At 35.8% G+C, this 14,241-nt stretch overlaps 1 protein-coding gene across 1 annotated transcript in view; it reads left to right on the top strand.

Annotated features, from left to right (window-relative positions):
• LOC145685919 (uncharacterized) overlaps positions 1-14,241 on the top strand; it is a 203,004-nt gene that overhangs the window by 2,608 nt on the left and 186,155 nt on the right. The window contains exon 2 of the mRNA XM_081758687.1: positions 13,299-13,398. Within this exon, the coding sequence (XP_081614813.1) occupies positions 13,299-13,398 (100 nt within the window). The remainder of the gene's footprint in view (positions 1-13,298; positions 13,399-14,241) is intronic.

Here is a 14,241-nt window from a genome sequence, read left to right as displayed (position 1 = left end):
TGTAGCGTAAGTTATGAGAAAAATATATGATCTAAAGGCGGCGATCTTGAATTAAATATGGCCGTCCACTACGTATATATAGAAAGTATGACTTGCTGGCCCCCTGTAGCTAGTCAAAGGAAACTAGGTATGTATGTGAGTCATCAAGTATAGATAAGGATGAAATTGCGAAGTGCTGGAAAAGTCGGCGTATGTAAACCAGTATGTCTTCGCCTCCCACAGTCGTTCCCTTTTGAAAATATATTTAAATCCGCATCACAAAAACACAATACTTTAATTTTGAGATCGCCACGTCGTAGATATCAAAAGCTCGTAGAAATGAAACAAGTCAACTCTTAACTTTTTCTGTGAAAATAAAAGTTGCATTAATACTCTGGTGGGGTCTGTGAGACCCCATTACAAGAAAATCATATACTAGTTCAAATATTTAACTTTTGTGGAATACAAATTACATACTTGTCAATTAATGTACGATGGATCTTACAAACAGGTAAAGTGCTACTATCGACAATCTGGGCAACTACGTAAACAGTTTCAAACAAAGGAATCTCTCACACTGTACACATGAGAAATTTATTTTCCTGTCTGTTTCTTGGGGACACAACTGGCAACACCCTTTTCTCAAATGTGTTGTCTACTGTAATTTGTAACATGTATAATAGCCTTGCGATGTATAATAGCCATGCGAGGAATACGTTTCCGGCACGGATATTTTTTGCGACTCCCGTAACTCCTGGCATCCTTATCACTATGTTTTGGTACTTGTACGCCCCTGTACAGGAAGCATTCTGCTCCACTTAAACTTTTTTGTCATAGAAAGAAGCTGTAGAATGCGCAAGCACGTCACCATCTTCTTCCTAACAGATCTCAGTTTCCTCTGAGGCTGATGCTTCATTACATTCAACAATACCGTAAGACATTGCGACGAAGATGTTAATTCATTTTTACTTACATCACTGTCTATTACGTCATCTACCAGAAGTTAAATTTCATCATCTGTCAAAACCGTATTCTCTTATTGCGTATCAATTGAATCACACTTTCCGAAAATGTAACACACACAAGTGCCAGAAACTTTCTCGGGAAATGTTCAGTGCAGTCACAAAAAAACTTACGTTTAAACTCTGGTGGGGTTTCACAGGCCCATTTGCGAATACAACTATTGTAAACTGCAACACAGTATGGAATAAATTATAAGTCAAGGCGATAAAAGAGTCATCTTTCGGCCATTAGAGAATACCTAAGGTGTCAACGCTAACTGTTTTTTCGTTTTGAAAGTACGTGAATAGTGATGGGCAGTGGGAATATTCCGGGTGGGAAGAAATTTAAAAATGGGAATATTCCCGGGTTTTTCCCTGGCCTATAAATTCCCGGGAAGGAATTTATTTCCATTTTACTGCTTTATCTTCCAAATTATAAGAACCATATGACTAATTACTTTATTTTAATATATATTATGATTTACTTCTAGGTTTTAAAGCATTTGGAGGTTAAAAAATTTAAAATTATTTGACGGTACTTTATATAACTAATAATATGTGTTTTAAGTTCCATTTCCATTTGCACTAAAAAGTAAGGTAATTGTTTAGTATTTTGAGGCCAAAACTAGCAAAAAGTAGGATGATTTACGGAAGAAATGAGTTGATAGTGATGTTCAAGTAGTCAAGAAAGTATCGAACACAATTTTTTTAGGGCAGTAAGGGATTTATACGAAACGGAAAAGTAAGTAGAAGTGATTTATTGAGAAAAGAAAGTGAATTGATGGTAACGATGATAGAAAACAGCGTGCCATGCGGGGCGCTAACCCGCCTTCATTCGCTAACGCTCGCTCTGCTTTGCTGTCTGAATTTAATGTTGGTAACGTAATTTAACGTATGAAACCATAAAACAACCGGATCGGAAGAGAATATCGCAAAAAAGTAGGTGCAAAAGCTGGCCCCCAATGCTAAAGAACAGCCAAAATTAGCAAAGTACTAATTTACAAATGATGAAAAGGAAACATTTTGTAATGTAATTTAGAATTATGTAGAAATAGAGATGAAGTACTATTAATAAACCCTGAACCACCATTATTAATAGACGTCGGTCTGTCTCCTCACTCTGACTCGAATTTCTGAAGAGGTCCTCGGACTTCTTTTACATGTGAATTAACGTATGGAATTTCGAGAAATAGGTAGAATGAAAGGTCGTGTATGGCAATATAAAATATAAAGATAAAATATAAAGATACGTGCTAAAATATAAAGATAAGTAAGTATCTTGAAAATTTTGTGAACATAAATCTGTATGCGCAAATGTTGATAAATTGATGAGACATATCTTCTAGCATTTACCCAATCTAATTGGTTTATAACATTTATAAATTTTTATAAATTTAATGAGTTATAATATCAGTAATAAAGTCAAGTTGAGTAAATCCACTTACATATAAATTTAAACTCTTTAGTGGTTTAAAGGTATTAATTTTTTCACACACAATTAATTGATAGAACATATTGTGAATAAATATACATTTATGCGCACTCTCTAAATATAATAAAGTGCTAATAGAGTAACGTGGTACCGTTCAGAATATACATTTTAAAGAATCCTCTGTGGACAACAGTAATAATATGCTGTGATATAAAAATTAATTCAACTTTGAAATCATAATATAGTAATAGAATTCAATTTTCTATCTGATTGTACATAAATTCTCATTTTGGGAATATTCCCGGGAATATTCCCGAAAAATATCTTCGCGTGAATTTATCCATCACTATACGTGAAGAATAATTTAGCATGGGGTCTGTGAGACCCCATCAGAGTAGTTAAGGGTTAATATTCGTGTGTTAGTATATTGTAAAACTTTGTGTAATTTCGTCTCATATAAGGAAGAGGTAGAGCATTTAATAAAAAGAGTGTCCGGAATCGACTCCCACTACCAGTTTTATTATAAAAATCCACTATAAGAGTATTTGTACAAAAATACTATACAATTTGTTCTCTACTTTAAAAGGGTAGGTGAAAGGTAGTCTTTGACCGTAAGGTCGCAGACAGGATCTCCAACAGAGCCCCGAAGCAGGCAAAGTGGAGTGGAATTAGGTTCCCAAAGCTCCGAAGCAAGCCGTGGGTAGGTTAGATGGCCAACAGAGCCCCGAAGCAGGCAAAGTGGCTGAGGTTTGGATTCCCAGACAGAGCCCCGAAGCAGGCAAAGCCAGGAGAAAGGATAGGCGTAGTCCCGTAGCAGACTAGAGGCCCTGGGATAGGTTACTCCTAAAGTCCCGAAGCAGACAGTAGGAGGGTCACCAGAAAACTGGTACTGAGCTGGATTCTTCTGCCCAATTTATAGCGTCCCTTGGGTGGCGGTGGCGCTTCTGCTTCGATTTCATCTTCTGCTCCGTAGGAGGGGCTAAACGTCGTCTGCAGGTGATAGCAGGTCCCTCTGGTGGAAGATCCTCTTGCCGAACCATGTGGTGTTGTTTGTAAACATTGAAGCGTGGAACTGCTTGTTTATGACATCACATAGGATATTACACCCCCCTGGCTTGTTTAAAAATAAGCCGAAGGGTTGTTTTTGTTTATGTGATAGTTGGCAACACTGAGGAATCACACACACAAAAGAAATCACTGAACACTAAACACTTGTGGCACTGAAATAAATGAAAATCACTTTTCGGAGCAGTAATGTGGTAGCGGAATATAGAGCACTAAACAGGTGGTCCCTATATACAGGCAGGATCCGTACATGGTACATGATACTTCATTTCCCTCGAGATAGGGCTGTTTTTGGCTTGGCGTTAATAAATATAAACTAATTCACTTATAGTAAGTGGGGTTGGAGTCTGTGTTAGCTGTTGCTCCTTAGTTGTATTATTGGTATTAAATGTTTCCAATGGAATAGGAGATGAAATTTCTATGCGGTTCGTTCTAGATTTGTTTGGTAACGAACGAAGACGACGATATAATATGTATAAAATAATAAGACTTAGGAATACTAAAAAAGTTGTAATTAATACGGTTATATAAAGATAATTTATATTGGAAAGTTCTGATTCGAACATCGTGATTTCTTGGTCACCCTGTATAAGGTGAAAAAGTTTCTAAAATATTTGCACTAAAGATATGTATTTTAATAAAATAATCCAATTTTAAATGTCAATGACAATAGTAATGATGGTCCTGAATTCCTGATCATCCTGTATAATGTAGAAGTGGTCATAACTTTTGGAACATCCTGTACAATATTTATGTTGCGTAATGTCGGTGACAATATGTAGTTCACAGAGGAAAAGAAAAAAATATCGATGAAAATGTAGAATTATGTTAGCTGTCCTTGTAAAAGATCAGTTGCCTTTTAAATGCGGAAATGCAGATCTCAGCACTTTTTTTTCTTTTTTTTCATTCAGTTGCAGAATAATGATTCAGCTTTTTATAAAACAAAGAGGAAATGAATGTTTGTGTTGTTATGAAAAGTGTTTTCATCTGTTGAAGTCGTCTTTGTATTTCTTTCTTCCTAGTGTGAGTACTGCACTTTTTTTTTTCGTGTAGAGAATAAAAAGAACTTATTTATCCTGTTCTATGTCTTGTAATTATTGATAAAATGGCTTGATTCAGTCTATTGAGATTTCTTGTATTTTCTTCCGAAAAGAATTTGGAAATTCTATCTTATAAAGGTTAGGATTCAGTCTATCCAGGATTTGAACGGGTCCAACATAGGAAGCTGAAAAACTTTCCGGCACTCCTATTTGCCGATTAGGAAAGTAGACTAGTACTTTTTGTCCCTTTTCAAATTGAGTTTGTCGGTGTCTGCTATCGAAATACCTTTTCTGCTTATTATAGCTAGCGATCAAGTTATTCTGTACACTCTCACGTATTTTATTCAAATGTTCTTTGTTGACAAATAATGTTGGAGTTGACGCTAACGCAATATCAGAGATGGTCTTAGGTTCATATCCATACATGAGGAAAAAAGCAGAATATTTAGTTCCGGCTTGCACAAATGTATTAATAGCGAATGTAATATATGGTATCAGCTTCGGCCAAAGATTTTGGTTTTCTTGCACGAAAAATTTAAGTGCATTCTGTATTGTCTTGTGGAATGTTTCCACTACGCCTAGGTTTTTATGGTCGTATGCAGGGCAAAATTTAAATTCAAAGTTATAGCGTTTTGCCAAATTTTGCAGCCTCTTAGCGCTATGTACTGGATGTCTATCCAGATATAAATATGAAAAAGGTCCAAATTTGAGTATGATGTCATATATGAGAAATTGTTCAATTTCTTCCGCTGTTATGTTGTCCACAACCTTGGTCACACAATATCTTGTGGACATTTCTATGGCCACTAATATGTGTTTAAACTGTCCATTTCCCACTGTTATTTTTCCAATAGAATCACATTGCCAAGCTGTTGCAATCGGCTTAGGTGGGTGATGGAGTAATTGACCCGCTGGTTTAACTGGTAATTTCTTGAGTTTCTGTCAGGAAATGCATGTTTTAATTCTGTTGGCAATGTACGCTTTTATATTAGGAAAGTAGTATTTCCTAAGCGCCGATTGATATGTTTTGGTATATCCAAAGTGTGGTGCCATTGGGTTATTGTGTAAGGCATCAAACCACTTACTTAATACAGATTTCGGCACACAGAGTAGATATAACAATCCTAATTGGGGATGCTTCTGTGTTCTGTATAATATCCCGTCCTTTAGAGAAAAATATTTTGCGGCCCGAAGAGTAGACAACTTATTAGGTTCCTTATTTTCCAAAACAGTGATGATGTCAGAGAATGAAGGATCTTTCCTTTGTTCTTCTGCTAAATTTGGTAGGATTATAGGTTGTTCAATTTGGAGAGTAGTGTCTAAAGAATGGGATGCAAATACTTTAGCATCTTCCGTGTCCAAGAAATTGTCAATTTCTTGTTTTTCTCCCTGTTTAATCTCCTGTTTATCTTCTAAACGACTAAAGATGTCCGCTGGGTGTAATTGACTTTTAATGTGTTGTATTTCGAAATTGTAGTCTGCTAAGAATATTCTGTAGCGACTAAATTTCCCAACTTTGTCCGCTTGTGTTGTGAGAGATGTCAAGCATTTGGCGTCTATAAATAATTTAAATCTTCTATTTAGTAGGAAGTATCTAAATTTTCTCAAAACATATATTAAGGCGTACAGCTCTTTTTGCCAAGTGGATGCTTTCCTTTGACTTGGTGTAAAACGTCTACTAGCATAGGCAACAACACGTTCTTGTTTCGTTTTTTGGTTATAACATGCTAATAAGCCTCCTGCGGAGATAGAGGAAGCGTCGGTATACACACGTATTTCCAGTGAGGGATCGAAGTGAAACAAAGATGGCGCGTGTATGATGTCAGTCTTAAGTTTCTCAAATAATTCGTCATGCTGAGAGGTCCATTTAAATTTTGAATTCTTGTCTAAAAGGCACTGAAATGGTTCTATTTTTTCCGAGAAATTTTTGATATGTGCTCTTAAATAGGAACATAATCCTAAAAAGCTTTTCAGAGTTCTTTTAGTAGTTGGTTTCTTAAAATTTCGAATCTTGTTAGCGATTTTGGGTGAAATCTTGATTTCTTTCCCACTAACTGTGAAGCCTAAAACGTCCAATTCTGTGTATAGTAAGTGGGTCTTCTTTGGACTGGCACGAAAATCATGCTTTCTTAATCTTTTAAAAAGTAATTCTAAATCCGATAACTGTTGTTTCCAATTTTTACTTCCTATGACCAAATCATCAGCGAATGCAGTTATACGGGGTGGTAGGCCCTCTAAAAGCATGCGTCCAGCTATACTGAGTCCGGCGGCGGAACTGGAGTGACCCATGGTACACCTCTGGAATTTATATGCCTTTCTAGTATGGTTGACCTCAAAAGTCATGTATTTTTGGCTTTTGGGATGCAACAATAGCTGGAAATAGGAGGATTTTATGTCGATTGTGGATATGGAGTTTTTTCCTCTTAAAACGTGTAGAATATCCTCCGTATTTTGAAATGGTATACTTAGGTAATGTGAGAACCTATTACAAGCTTGGAGGTTGAGAACTAAGCGGAACTCTGAAGTATTTGGCTTCTTCACTATGAGAAGTGGCGATGAAAACGAACTATCGCTAGTTTCCTTGATAATATTTGCGTCTAAGAGTTGCTTAATTTGTAAGTCAATTTGAGGTCTTACTGCTAATGGAACCGGAGGAGATCTTTGATGGAAGGATGCTCCTTTGTCTATCCGTATTTTATGTATATAACCTCGGAAATATCCAATGTCTGTTGGTGTGTAGGAAAAAACATCTCTGTATTTAAAGAGTAAATCTTGTACGGCTTTCTTTTTTCTTCTGATAAATCCGGGTTTATGTCAAACAAATTAATATAAAAAAATGATTTTGTTTCTTCTAATCGATCCTGAATTTCTTTTTCTGATCTATAAAAAGTTTCGTCATCATGACCACTATCTTGACAATTACCCTGTAAATCTACTTCTTGAAGATTCTCTTCTACGTAAGCAATTGGGGTGCTCTTTACTAACGTTACCGGTCTACTAGTAGGATTTGATATCAATAAAGTCAAATTATTCTTAGGTACCTTAGTAGGTAACGTTTGTAGTCCGTATTTGTCCAGCAAATTTTCTAATGGAGAGATGAAAAAATATTTATTATTCTTTTGCCGATTCTTGACACTAATTGGTAAAAAGAAATGTGACCTGGCTGGTATGGTAACCTTCCGAGTTGTAAAAACATCAGCCGACTTGTGCTGTTTTATTGTATGCATAGCGTTAGCAGATAATTTTTCCTGGGTATCAATTTCAATTGGATACTGCGGAGGCCTTGGTTTCTTGTATACTGACAACATGTTATTCTTTAAGTCAATTTTGGTCTGTAATCGATTTAGAATGTCTTCACCGAATAAAGGCAAAAAATCTCCATGCTCTAAAATTCTGAAATAATGAGAAAATGTTGTTGAGCCAATTCTGAATGTAATCAAAGCTATATAGCGTAAATTTACGACAGAATTCTCAATTCCTCGTAGATTAGTGCTAAAAGGAATCAATTTTGTGTTTGGTGGAAGCCAATTTTTAGGCCAAAGACTCAATGAACTGCCAGTGTCTATGATTACAGGATACTTTTCTTTATTAATTGTTACATTAATTAATAATTTATGTTCCTGATTTAACATTTTAATGTTCTCCCTTCTATCTGATAACGGAGCCACTGCATAAAGTGATGTATTTGCCAATTTTTGATGTTCACTTCTTTCCTGTTTCTCGGCCCTCAGAACATGTTCTTGAGAGGGTTTGTCCTGGGGCCCTCTTAGGCGTTTCCCTGCTGATTATTCTTATAACATGTACTGGAAGAATGACCTTTTTTATAGCACGTACCGCATACCGTAACTGTTTCCGGCCTAGGATTACTATTATTATTTTTAGAATTGTTCTTATTTCCATTTCTCTGCCGATTTTGATTTCCATTATTTGTATTTTTCGACCTATAATTATTACGTCCACCTCTCTTAAATTGTGAGTTCTTAATGGCATTTTGAGCTACAAGAAGAGATAGTTCAGCCATTTGATTTGCTAATTTAGTGAAATCTAATGTATTGTTTGCACTGGAATTACTAGATGTGCTAGGCGCGGGGGGTTCGGGAGGGGGATTCGGATTAGCAACTTGGGGGGAAGGATTTGGAATTATCTGATTTTGTGATGCACCCTGTAGCTGTGGTGCTGAAGGTGTAGGAAAAACTGAAGCTGGTTGCTGGTATTGATTCCAACTAGGTGTTGGGTTACATATTGGATAGGTCAGTTGTTGTTGATGTACAGGGAAGGAAGCGCCAGCGATTGCTGATGAATGTAAACTGCTGACTGGTGAACTCTGATCGCAGAGTGAATAGAATGCCTGTTGTAATTCCACGTAATCTCGTTTTTTCATTAGGTCATTTGCTTTCTCGAGGTTGTGTAAATGCGTTTGTAAGGCGTGAACAGTTGTAAATGTTTCTAACGCTATCTTTTGCAAAAAAGTTTTCTTTAAACCTAAGGATAAATAATTTATTTTCTGCTCCTCGGTGGCCTGAGGCAGAACTTGTCTAATGACCCTTAATTTTCTGAGAAAATAAGCATCTACTGGCTCGTTTTCACCTTGTTGGACTTGAAAAATTTCAAATTCCGCCCGGTATGCCGGTAATCTTGGTCTACTCAGTGCAACTAATTTGTCTTTTAATTGTTCATAATTAAGCGCGTCTAACTGATTCTGGGCCTTTAACTGTAGAACTAAGTCAAGTGCTACGTCTTGTAAGTACATAGATAATAGTTCTTTCTTTTTCTGTTCATTCCATGAATGTAATAGTGAAAGATGGTCAAAGAGCATAAAAAATCTATCGGGGTCCTCCGTAACGTGTCCCGAATACTTAGTGAGGTGTGGTATATTAAAAGAAGGGTGCGAATTCTGCTCCATGTTAAAATTGTTTTCTGGAAAAGTGTTTTTACCAGTTCTAGTTTGAGGCATAAACAAAATTCAGTTCACTAAAAGCACTAACACTTAAAATTCACATACCTTCCAAAGAAAAAATGTCCACTTCCGATTAATAAAAATACTGTCCGGTAGGGGAGTATTCAGAGCTTATTCTGAGTCGGTCAAGCCTCTACCATGTAAAACTTTGTGTAATTTCGTCTCATATAAGGAAGAGGTAGAGCATTTAATAAAAAGAGTGTCCGGAATCGACTCCCACTACCAGTTTTATTATAAAAATCCACTATAAGAGTATTTGTACAAAAATACTATACAATTAGTTCTCTACCTTAAAAGGGTAGGTGAAAGGTAGTCTTTGACCGTAAGGTCGCAGACAGGATCTCCAACAGAGCCCCGAAGCAGGCACAGTGGAGTGGAATTAGGTTTCCAAAGCTCCGAAGCAAGCCGTGGGTAGGTTAGATGGCCAACAGAGCCCCGAAGCAGGCAAAGTGGCTGAGGTTTGGATTCCCAGACAGAGCCCCGAAGCAGGCAAAGCCAGGAGAAAGGATAGGCGTAGTCCCGTAGCAGACTAGAGGCCCTGGGATAGGTTACTCCTAAAGTCCCGAAGCAGACAGTAGGAGGGTCACCAGATAACTGGTACTGAGCTGGATTCTTCTGCCCAATTTATAGCGTCCCTTGGGTGGCGGTGGCGCTTCTGCTTCGATTTCATCTTCTGCTCCGTAGGAGGGGCTAAACGTCGTCTGCAGGTGATAGCAGGTCCCTCTGGTGGAAGATCCTCTTGCCGAACCATGTGGTGTTGTTTGTAAACATTGAAGCGTGGAACTGCTTGTTTACGACATCACATAGGATATTACAATATTTATACATGCGTACTGACAACATCTTCTAGTGTGCAGGAATACAGGAACTTAATTTTGACATCTTCCCTGGGAAACTTCTAGCGACGCCCATGATTAATTTAAGAATATATTTTCTTTATTTTCGTAATATATCTTTAAGCTAACTAGTGATGCATATCGAATGGGTAATGGCAACGACAGTTGTTAGGATTAGTATCCCCACAATCACCTGATAAGACTGAGAGCGAACATTTGCTCATTTTCTGTTCAGCTCATCTTCTCTGCTTTTAGTCTACTTAATGAAATTTTTACACCATTTAGCTGAACCAAATTTGACGCATTTGTCTCAGTGACATTATACCCTTACCCCATAAGTTGAAGATGAGAGCTATTTTGCCGATATTAAAATGCTTATGATCAGTGGATTAAAATACGAAACAGTAGGAAACGGATTTGGTAAACAAACTTACCTATTTTTTTAATTAGGGATGGGCAAAACTGGTTTTCACAAAAGCCGGAAATCGGTTTCTAGAAAACCGAAGTCTGAAAAACCGGCATTTCAGTTTTCTCCTAAATCGGTTCAGTTTTTCACCGAAACTGGATTTGGTTTTCTCCAAACCCGTGTTTTGACGAAACCGGTTTCTGTTTTCCCAAAACCTTGTTTGATTTTTAACCGAAACCGGTTTCGGCTTTCTTTAAAACTTTTGGAAAACACTTGAAACTATTTCTGTGAAATCGGAACTGGTTTCCGGAGAACAAGGGAACATTATTCTGGTCAGAAATGGAACCAAGTTTGGAAACAAACCGGACCCTGTTACGAAGAAAACCGAAATCGGATACAGTGCAAAATTGAACCATTTTTTGATAAGAGCCGATAACCGGTTTCGTTGAAAACCGGTTTAGGCGAAAATAGTTTTTTGGAAATTTTCAAAGAAACGGTTTCCGTTTTGCTAAAGACTGAAAGACCTCTTTCGTGCCCACCACTAATTAAAATTGGTGTAACTGAACGAGGATGAAGATTTCTATATTGACCGAAGCTAGAACTTTAGATAACATCGTTTAGAACTAGCCTTCGATATAACACATACAAAAGACTATGAAATAAGAAAATATAATAATCTCGATCTCCCACACAAAAATCACGCTGACGAAACTTTGCGGAGAAAGCACCGGAATGTACTACTTCCACTGAGGCAAGATATTTATAGGTTACCCAATGTTCAAACAGTAACACAACAGAATATATAACATACTAGAAACAAGGAAAGCAGCAAAGTATAAATAAATTAAACAAACAAATAAATAAATAAATATAAATCACAAATGCTTTCTCGTTGACACATTTTCTGATTTTTATCCCCGAACAATTTCCTATTGAATCTACAACGACCTTGTGTATTAGAAATTGGCAGTTTACTATTGAATCATTGTTTATTTTTCTTAATAAACAGCTTTATGATGTCGGCTTTTAACCAAAACATGAGGGCATTAATTAGTATTGTATCTCAGCTTGCCATCAATGTTCATTTACGTAAAGGCACAATTACTATCACAAATTTCTTCGTGTGTCTATCCGTGTACCACACATTACAGCTTCAAAATATTTGGTAAATTTTCATTAATACGTATGAACTTAGATCCTGATTGTGCTAGAGTGCTAACATAAGTAACACTAATTATATATATAAGTTTAGTTTAGTAATTTTAACCCATTGAGAATACAGTAACATATCAGTATTTTATCTTAGATACTTCATTTTATAATCTTAGTACACTATAATCTTATCCTCAGATATTTGGGTATATTGAAATACTTGACTATAGACACATAGAGAAATAGGTTACTCTCCAAAGAAATCTTAAGTTTTATTCCTGTTTATTCTTCGTTTATTAAACAATGTCGCATGCACTTGAAAACTTATATTTTATCATCTTCTAAGTCATTTTCCTACTGAGTGGTACAGTTGTTTTTCCAGGATCAACAGATGACGTACAAATATGACAATCATTGTTTTAGGAGCATGAGTAACAAACCGAGATTCAATCGCACGTATCGACTAGTTAGACTCAGGACATGTCTGAAAGAACTTTTTCCGCAATCCGTTAGCTCCAATGCTTTTATAGAGCAATAAAAAAATCGTTGAAGAGATCTATTATTACGATACATATAAATGGAAACCCTAAAAAATCCAATGGAATCGAATAATAGAAGCTTATTACGTTCTTTTCAATTGATATTAAATTCAATTTATTATGACTCTAATATGGAAGTTCAATTAAGCAGAACCGTAGCTTTATTTATCGGAGTATCAACACGTAGATTCACAAATCGCACATTTGTAAACAAGAGTCCCAAGTAGCAAAATACTTGGTTTCATTTAACAGATATTTGTCAGTGATATTAAAAATAGGTATTGCAACGTCGAAAGCAATATTTTATTTTATAATGATTACTAAAAATTAACTAATGTTTGACGAATTACGGTTTGAGGAAAACTTAATATTAAAGTAAAAAATCAATATAAAATTTTATAAACTGAAAGTAACATTGAATTAAAACCGAAATATTTAATATATTTGTTTACAATTTATTTAATATATTTCGAAAAGTCTTATCTAAAATTGAACGGAAATTGAATTATTGGCATTATTTTTTATAAAATCAGTCAAAATGCGTTAAGATAATAAACATTACCTTGTTATTAATAAAGTTTATGTCCAGTTTTCTTATGGTTCATAAGGTTGGAAGTTATCTTTATAATATATGTGCATATGATCACAAACTTGCCTGGCAAGTTTATAATTAATTTAGATATGTTTTCGTTTCAGTATGTTTCTACATATCTTGGAAAGTATGTAGAAAAGACCGATGATATATCGCCATGTGCAAGAATGTATAAATTATGAATATTTACTCAATCAAAATAACCATTAAATGAGTCAGTTTACTGTGTAATAAAGATCAGTATCAACGAATATCTTATGTTTATGAAATTAATAATAGATTTTTTTATACATTCTTAGATCAACACAGAAGAATGAAGAACAACTTAAAATTCCGACCCTAAATTTCCATGATACTACATTTGCATATGTTGTTCTTAATCCAAGAAAAGACTTAAAGGTAAGGTATATTATTTATTATTCGTATACACTCTGTAAAGAAACACTGGCAAGGCAGAAAATTAGGAATACTGCTATTATATCAGGGATGGAAATAAGCAACAAAATTTTACTAACCCAAGAATAAAACTATTAGCCTACTTCCACAATAGAAATCATTTACATAACTTTAGTATGATAGTAAATACTCGGCCGCACCGATGAATCACTTGCCTTGTGTTATATGGCATATTCACATTTTTCTCACAGGATAATAGTAATGTAGTTTGGGATTCCATTGCAAACATGAACATTTCAAGAAAATAAAGTATCAGGTCAATTAAATAACATCTTAGTAAGCAATGTGTTACCAACATTAGACCACTATAATCCTGCAAAAGTCGATCAATTTAAGTATTCCAAAAATGCACAAATTATTGGAGTAAAAAATATATTTACACTAAGAGCCAGTTTTCAAACTGTGCACAGTTGTCCTCCTGTTTCACTTTAAGAGTTAAATTCTCTAACTTCTAGAGTATAATGGGCAATGAACTTGATCTTCAAAGTTTAATGTCATCACATGCGATAGCATTTCTTTCCGCAACATATTCTCCCGTTACAAAACTCTGTTCACATCATTTGTATATCCCGAGTTCCTTAGTCAGTAACGCCATTCTCTACGTTTCTAATTCTCTCTGGATACATTATATATTTTTATTCAAAACATTCCACTTACCGAGAGAAGTAGCTCAAGTTGTAGAGCGTTGGCTTCACATTCGGGAGGAAGCAGGTTCGATTCCCGCTGCCGGCCATTCTGACTCGGGTTTTCCAGAGTTTTCCTCAGTCCTACCAGGCGAATGTCGGG

Source organism: Thermobia domestica, chromosome 5, assembly GCF_964235325.1.
Source record: "Thermobia domestica chromosome 5, izTheDome1.hap1.1, whole genome shotgun sequence".
Taxonomy (NCBI): domain Eukaryota; kingdom Metazoa; phylum Arthropoda; class Insecta; order Zygentoma; family Lepismatidae; genus Thermobia; species Thermobia domestica.
This window is presented reverse-complemented; position numbering and strand designations above follow the sequence as displayed.